This window comes from Thalia democratica, chromosome 3, assembly GCF_965202585.1.
Source record: "Thalia democratica chromosome 3, ktThaDemo2.hap1.1, whole genome shotgun sequence".
NCBI classification, from domain to species: Eukaryota; Metazoa; Chordata; class Thaliacea; order Salpida; family Salpidae; genus Thalia; species Thalia democratica.
The window spans coordinates 39,063,226-39,072,394 of NC_139167.1; the positions used below are offsets into that span (position 1 = coordinate 39,063,226).

Here is a 9,169-nt window from a genome sequence, read left to right on the forward strand (position 1 = left end):
ATGGCTGAGAAAGTGAATTGCTCAACATTAAAGAAGATGATAGAAAAATTAACTGAAGTCCAAAAAAAATCAACTAATGCACTTCTTAATGAAATGAAGGAAATTAAGGGAAACTTGGCAAATCAGGCAGAGGTAATAGACTCCATGAAAAAGTCACTTATTTTTCTAAACAATCAGTTTGAAGATGTAAAAAAAGAGAATGAAAATATCAAGAAGGAGGTAAAATTTGTTAAGTTAAACAATGAGAGATTAAATGTTCAATTGAAAGAAATGAAGAAGGAGGTCAGTAATTCAAGCCTACAACTTGACTACATTGAAAGAAATTTAAAAAGTAGGAATGTCGAAATCAGTGGGGTGCCTTTTATGAAGAATGAAAATGTAGTTGATGTTGCAATGAAGGTCATGAAAAAAGTTGACCCTCTGTTGTGTGAGGAAGATATTGAGTCAGCAAGACAACTAGTTAAAAAAGATAATAAAAATGAAGTAATCAAAAGTTCTATTTTAGTTAGATTCAAAAATATTAATAAAAGAAATTACATATATAGTAATAAAAAGAATCTTGCTAAAGCTAAAATTAGTTCATTAGATGATGGTATTAAAAACGTGTACATAAATGAAAATCTTACTCCCAAAAATAAACAATTATTCTATTTGGCAAATTGTTACAGAAAAACTAACAACTGGAGGTTTCTTTGGACTACAAATGGAACAGTTTATCTAAGAAAAAAAGAGGGATCAGATACAGTTACGGTAAGAAATATTTCAGACTTAGATAACCTAGCTTCTTAATTAAGAACTTTGTTATTTTGCTTAGAAACATTTTTGTAGTTTAATGTCTGTTAATAAAAGTGTATATATTTGTTCAGTGTGTAAAAAAAGTGTAAAAAATAACTGTATATATTGTGAAATATGTGGCCAATGGTCACATTTTAAATGTTGTAAAATTTCTAGTTCCCAATTTGTTTCTCTAAGTAAATCTAATGAACCTTTTTTTTGTTTTAATTGTTTAGTACAGGAAATACCTTTTAGTTTTTTAAGTAATAAAGAACTAAAAAACCTTAACTTAAGTAATATTTGTAGTTATAATTGCAAAATTTGTAATAATAACAGTTGTTTTTGCAAAAATATTTTTCCATTTAGTCAAGTTAATAACAATGAACTTTTTGTGATAAATAATAGCATTTCAAATGGAAAATTTAATATCCAGACTGGACCTATTGTTACAAAAACTCAGTATTCCTGTTCAGATGATTTTGAAAATATTATAGATAAAGATTTTAAGGGCAGTTTAAGTTTTTTACACATAAATATAAGAAGTTTGAATAAAAATAGATCTAAGCTAGAGGAATTAATGTTCTCATATAAAATCATACCTGATATAATAGGAATCAGTGAAACTAAAATTAATAAAAATACCGACACAAATTTTTTGTCATTAACTGGTTACAATTTTCATTGTGTAAATTCTATGTCAAACTCAGGAGGCGTTGGTGTGTATGTCAAAAATTCGATAACATACTCAATCAGAAAAGACTTAATTTTTATATGTGTTAGTTATGAATCTATATGGTTAGAAATATCAGTAGGAGTTAATAGTAAAAATAATAAAAATATTTTAGTAGGAGTTATATACCGTCACCCTAATGCTTCAATTCCTGAATTCAGTAAAAATTTCTCAGATTTCTTCTTAGAAAATATAAATAATTATAAAGATATTTGTATATTTGGAGATATTAATATTAACTATCTAAATGATAAAGCTACATCAGTGAAAAATTACTTAAATCATATAAATGGATTTGGTCTTACAAATATCATCAAAGTCCGAACTAGAATTAATAATTCTGGAGGTACATTGATAGATCATTTTTATTGCTCAACACCACAAAAAGTTATTCAGTGCCAAGTGCTTATGTCAGATATATCAGATCACTTTCCCCTTTTTATAAAACTTAAAAATTGCAACCTAATGAAAAATAATTTTAAAAATAAAAACCAATACTTTCAAGACTTCTCAAAAATCAATACCAAAAAACTTATAGCAGATGCTTCACTTATTTTTAGCATACATGAAACTAACAATTTAATTCAATCTGAAAGTTCTATTGAAACAAAATTTAATAACCTAATAAGAAAAATTAAAGATTTAACTTACAAAAATGTTCCAAATAAAAAATTATCTAAAGCTAAACTAAAATTAAAATCAAAACCTTGGATAACTAAAGCAATATTGAAATCCATAAAACAAAAAAATAAATTATACAAAAGTATCTGCAAAGATAATTTTAATAATCCAATTAAAGTTCAAGAATACAAAAAATACAGAAACAAACTTACAAAAATTAAAACAATATCAAAAAAGGCATACTATGAAAACAAGCTTAAAATCTCTGAAAAAAATACATCCAAAATTTGGAGAATAATAAATAGTATAACCCATAGAAAAAAACAAGAAAACCGATTTCCACACCAGCTAGATATAAATGAAAATTCTTATACCAAACCAGTTGAAATAGTTGATAAATTAAATACTCATTTTGCAAATATTGGCTTACAGACCTGTACAAAAAAAAGGGATACTCTGAACTCAGCTAATAAAATAAAAAATGTTAGTAACAGTTTCTTTTGGTTAGATGTAACAGAAACTGAAGTATATAATACTATCAAGAGTTTAGATCCAAACAAAGCCAGTGGTGAAGATTGTATATCTGTAAAGATCCTTAAGAAAGTAAACAATCTTATATCCCCATTACTAAGCAAATTAATTAACCAAGCATTTTATGAAGGTGTTTATCCAAGTAGCCTAAAACTTTCAAAAGTAATACCAATTTTTAAATCAGGATTAAAAACTTTACCAGGAAATTATAGACCCATTTCACTTCTATCTAATTTAAATAAAATAATCGAAAAAGTAATCTATGGTCGCCTGTACAGTTTTTTTTCTAAAAATAATGTTTTAAACAATTCTCAGTTTGGCTTTCGACAGAATCATTCCACCACTTTAGCTTTGTCTGAATTTGTTGAAGGGGTTATGTCAAATTTTGATAAAGGAAACGCAGTTTGTGCAGTCTTTTTGGATTTAAGTAAAGCGTTTGACAGTGTAGATCGAAATATTTTACTAAGAAAGTTGGAAAGTTATGGTGTGAGAGGAATTATGTATCTGTTAATCAGCTCATATCTAGATGGAAGGAAACAATTTGTTAGCTTTGGAGGATATGAGTCAACCTGTAAAGAATGTGAAATTGGGGTTCCACAGGGGTCAGTATTAGGGCCGTTATTATTCTTAATACATATAAATGACCTACAAAACAACACTGGTCTTAACATCCTCAACTTCGCAGATGACACAATGTTGTACAAAACATATACAAAAGACACATATCTAAATGACAGTAAAAATTTTAACATAGAACTTAAAAAGGTATCAGATTGGCTAATGGAAAATAATCTTAAATTAAATCTTAATAAAACCAGAAGCATGATTTTATATCAATCAAAAAATATTTTTTGGAAAAATAAAGATCCTAATGTAAAAATAGGTAAAACAGTTATATCAAACACAAATAGCTATAAATATTTGGGAATAATTATAGACAGAAATTTAAAATGGTCAGAACATATAGAAACTATAAAAACAAAATTACAAAAAACATTGGGTATATTATATAAAACCAGACACTTCTTAAATGAAAAAGCATTATATTTGATCTTTAATTCTTTGCTTATGAGCAATGTTAGATATGGCTTGTTGTGCTGGGGAAGAGCAAATAAAAAATGTATAAATGATATTAATGTTCTCATAAACAGAGCACTTAGATGCATACATTATAAGAAATATGATGACAGTGTAAGAGAATTAAAATCTCAGAAAAAAATATTAAATGTTGAGAGTCTGTATTTATATGAATTAGGTCTTTTTATGTTTAAGTTTAACAACAATTTGTTACCAGATAACTTTAAAAATTACTATAAAAGTGTAAAAAATGTACATAATTATCATACCAGGTCTTCAAAAACAAATTTTTTCCTACCTAGATTCAACAGCAAAATAGGTCATAAATCACTATCCTTCCAAGGTAGTAAGTTGTGGACTAAGTTGCCATTAAGTTTAAAAAGTATAAGTCATTTTGGAAAGTTCCAGCATGAACTTAAAAGTTATCTTTTAAATAGTAATTCTCAAGGTCATTAGTGATCATTCCTACTCCCTATTTACTTTGTTTAAGGAGTTAATAGTACTTGTCATTTAATATCCAAATTTTTATAATTTTTTTATATTTTAGTTTTTTTTTTGTCCGAAAGTTGGTTTGTTTGGTCACAGTAACATTGGTTTAGACTGGATTTTATCATTTTCTATCTAATTATTTCTAAGATTGTAGTTAAAGTTAACTATTTAGTAATTCATTTAATATCCAATTTTTTGTTTATTTTTTAATTTTTTGTTGGAAAGTAGATTTGTTTGGTTACATTAACATTGGTTTAGTTGAGATTTTAGCATTTTCTGTCCAGTTATTTTTAAGACTATTCCTTAAGATACTTTTTTTAATATATACTTTATTATTTTATATTTTTTATTGCCTGAAAATGTAAAAAGAATAGTTATAGATGTTTATATTTTAGCAGAAAATAAAGTATTTAAAAAGCAAGCTGAGATAACTGTTTCAAGCAGATTTATATTGAAGAAAAATTTCTTTTTGAGCAAAGTAAAATTATTCTTTTTTTATGTTTACAAATGTTGTTTTCTTTCTATTATTTCAGTTAAGACTTAGACAAGTTTTTCAAAGAGAAAAGAGTTTTTTTTTTTTTTTTTTTTTGATTGATTTAGTGGAAAGAAATTTGTTGTTGTTAATATCATTGTTGCTAAAATTATTATTGGTTTTTTTTTTTTTTTGTAACGTATCTTCATGTTTTTATTTATAAAAGTTAAGTTCAGTTATTGTAAAAATCACTTCTTTAATATTCTATAAAAAGAAAAAAATTTTACAATAGTTTATGTAGCTATTCAAATGTGAAATATTTTTATTTTCAACTTAAATTATCAAAAGAAAAAAAAAAACTTTTTAGCATAAAATACTTAATTAAAATGATATATTTATTCTATACTTTTTATCTAGTTTAAGCAATTTTTTTATGGATACAGCTTTATTTTACTTTGTTTGAATATTGCAGTTTTACGTTATTTTTATTTATTTTTTCTTCAATGTTATAGTTATATTTTACTGTTACTTACTTTTTGATAGGTTAAAATAAGTTGGTAGTAGAGTCGAAATTCTTAAACACACATAAAAAAAGGAAATAACTTAATATATATATTTTTTTTTTCTTTTTAAATTATATAACAGGGTAATTTATTTGCAAAGTTCTGGATTAATTTTAAAATTGAAATTTCAGATAAAAACTTAACCTTTTAACGTAAAGTTAGATATATATTTATGTGTATATAGTGTTAGATATATGAGTGTGTAAAAATTCTTTAATTTTTCGGAAAATTCTTTTTTTTTTCTATTTATTTTTCTTAAGAAAAATATTTAATGTTGTAAAGTTTAATAGAGTCTCTTTTTATAGAGCTTTTCGTTTTAGAGTTTAAATTTTTCATTTTTTTTATTTTTAGCTCATTATAATATTGATTAAGTTTGGGTATGCAACTCGATGACCGAGAGGTCTTTTTGCTATCCAGGTCATTGAACCAAAACATTTTTGAGCAAAATTTTTTGTTTTTTTCGCTTTTTGTTCAATAAACTATTATTAAGTAAGTTACACCATGTGTTATTCTACCTCCACCTTTAAAATTAACATTTAACTTACCAACAAAAAACAGTCTATTTTACTTTTTTTTTAATCCTTTGGTGACATGTCTTTTGGCAAACACTCACAAGGTTAAAATCTTAAAACTAAAAACCACAAAGTGTGGGAAAATTATGAAGCTCAAAACCCCAAGCAAGTATCTGCCGATCCTGCAACAAAAACACATCAACAACCCAATCATGTGATCACTGTCACCAGTTTTAACTCACAATCGGTTGTTGCAAACTCAAATAAACCAATATTTAACTGAATAACTCTCTCAGTGTTGTTATGTGCTTACCACTGGGTTGTGATCTTGCAAAATTCAACTTAAAGAGTTTTTCAAGGCTATCATTAGGACCCCAACACCACCAGGCCCCATAAGCTTATTTTTTCCTTATAAATATGTACATGAAAATAAGAAATTTACTACAGATTTGTTTACAATTTTTTTACAGTTAAATTCTAGCATCAAAAATGCAATGATGCATAAAACTAAAGCTAAGTTTTAAGATGTTAGGGGATTGTTAAAATATAGTTTTTAATCTAAACATCCAAAGCAGAGACATATTATAGGACGAGAGTTACTTTGGCTCGAATAGCTTATTTTGCAATTTTTTAAAAATGTCCAAACTTTAGATTTAATTATTTTCCTCGTTTTTAAAGCTAACTTGAAAACTTTTTTTATTCTAAAGAACGTTCTTTTTCCTTAAATTAAAAAAGAATCCATCTGATTAGGGTTCGAATTTTTGAGTGGGATCCCTTTAAAATTTTACTTTTTTTTTAATTTTTTTACTTATTTTAGCTTTTCTCCAAATTTAATATATTTTTTTTTAACTTACTTATTAAACTAGGGTTATAATTAAGGATTTTTTTTTATAAGATATGACATTTTTCCTTTAAATTTTTTGTTTTCAAAAAGTTCAAGTTTATCACGGCTTTACCGCAAATATATATAATTAAAAAAAAAAAAATTTTCAATATGCTTATTTAAATAGGTTTTATATTACGGACTTTTAATTTTTCTGATTTTTTTATTATATGACCTATTAAAGTTTTACACATATTCATAGCACTTGAGCAAGAAGTCCCTCGAATAATGTAAACTATGCTATGAATTTATGTAAAACTTGAATAGGTCATATAATAAAAAAAAAAGAAATTTGGAAAAACTAATATTTTTTTAATATAAAACTTTGTTAATTAAGCTTATTGAATTTTTTTTTTTCAAAATTTATATTTGCAGTAAAGCCATGATAAATTTGAACATTTTGGAAACAAAAAAAAAAAAGAAAAAATGTCAATTCTTATAAAAAAAAAATTAATGAAAAAAAAAAAACTCATAATACTAAACCTAGTTAAAAAAGAAAATTATCTTATTCTGGTGAAAAGCTAAGATAACTAAAAAAATTGAAAAAAACGTAAAAATTTTAAAGGGGCCCCACTCAAAAATTTAAACCCTAATCAGATATTTTTTTTTAATTGAAGGCAAAAGAACGTTTTTAAGAATAAAAAATGGAAGTTAGCTATAAATGTAAGAAAAATAATTGGTTCTAAAGCTTGGACATTTTCTAAAAATTGCAAGAAAAGCTATTCGTGCCAAAGTAACCCTCGATATTTTAGGTAGTAGATATATTAACACTCGACTGTGATCTTATGCTTCATCTGTAAGTTAGTAATTTTTATATTATTTTAAATGCTTTATTGTGTTACTTGTGTGGGTTGGTGGCGTAAGGATCCTAATAGTGACATTAAAATCTATAACAGTTATAACTTTAATACCCGCCATCCGAATCGACTAATACACAAGTTACGGTAATCTTTCTCTTGAGGACGCACTTTTTAAAATAAACACAATGAAAATCGCGTACTTATTGAAATAATGGTAGTTAAAGTTGTCGTACTTAAGATGAATATTACTGCAATCGTTTAGTTAATAAATACTGCTTAAAAATATCTTGCTAAATAAAGGCTTATTTTTATGCCATTTTACTACCGTAGTTTATGCTTTTGTTTGTAAACTGTGCTCTAACTTTTTGTTTTAAGATTTTATATTTGCATTGAAACGGCTTAAAAGCTTTATTTAAAAAACTGATTTCAATCATATCAAACTTGTGTTCTTGAACATTTTTTTTGAAAAAGTATAAGATTTAAAATCACTAGAAAATAAAAGATTTTTATATTAAAAGTATGCTCAGCAACAGTTGAACTGTTTGCTTATTAAAAAAAGGCTTTTGGCCTAGAGTTTTACTAACTGTGCGAAGTAAGACTAAATGTTTTTTTGTTTATAAGAAACTTCGTCACTTCTATACTTTTTGTACTTTTGTTATCGATAATAATGTTTGTTACTATAATTAAATGACCAGAAATAACACGATTTACGTTAAAACTTCTATATATTTAACAAAATGTGTTTTTAAAAACTTACAAAAATGTGTTGTTTTGATCTAGGTTTTACTTTAAACGTTAAACCCTTGTTTGTTTATAATAACAGTTTTGATACGTATTTTTTTAGTAATAGAAAAGTAACAAGAAGAATGCTATTTCACTACATTATACAATACGTTACGCATGTTCTGAGGCCCCTTACCTCTTTTTAAAAATTAGCTAAAAATGCGTGTAGAAAGGGGTAATAAGCAGGACTTGCAATAACAAATCAAGTCGACTGGTATATCGCAACTGTTTTGTACTTTCATGGAAGTCATGTCAGACACAGCTTTACCAAGTTTCTTAATAGCTGGCTCACTATACAGTTACGCAATTTACAGTATACACAATACATATCAAACATACTTCATGTAATGAAGTGCAGCATCAGTTAAATAGTTTTTTGTAATCGTAAACTTGAACAAGTTTGTATTCGCATGTCTGTATCTAAAAAAGTAAAAAACAAAATGGCTTTTCGCCGATCGAAACCAAATGCTTAGCTCGAGCACGGACAGTAGTTTGCCCGTGTTCTAATTTAACGAAATGTAAGATCCGCTGACAGAAATCTCTGACCGGTGTTCTCATTGAGAAAAATAAGGTGGTGAATAAGTTGGACCGTCTTAAATGTCAAATAGAGAATGAAGGTTGCTTAAAGTAAAAAAACTGAAGAAAAATTGGACAACACAAGGTTTGTTAATATTTTAAGTAAATAAAACAATCAAAGGTATGTGTTATATACAAGCAAAGTTTAGAAATCTGTAGTCGAATTAAAGAATATATATATAAATCACATTTTAATAAAAATTTAAAATTAAAACACATTTTTGTTGTGCTGAGAGCTCGTTGAAGAGCAACAGAATAAAACAAAGGAGTTAATAATAAATGCAGAAGAACACTCTAAAGAAAAAGAGAAAAACGTTTAACTGCATAAAAATGCTCAAGTAGAATTGGAAGAGAAAGA

General features: G+C 26.0%; 1 protein-coding gene across 1 annotated transcript; it reads left to right on the top strand.

Moving 5' to 3' along the window:
* Nucleotides 1-789, top strand: LOC145832275 (uncharacterized). Its single transcript, XM_082939593.1, has one exon. The coding sequence runs from the start codon at nt 1-3 to the stop codon at nt 787-789; it is 789 nt and encodes a 262-aa protein (XP_082795719.1).
* Nucleotides 790-9,169: the final 8,380 nt, after the last annotated feature.

Bases quoted from the DNA above. Each gene is read 5' to 3' on its own strand.
- LOC145832275 (XM_082939593.1), top strand. From the start codon at position 1: ATGGCTGAGAAAGTGAATTGCTCAACATTAAAGAAGATGATAGAAAAA.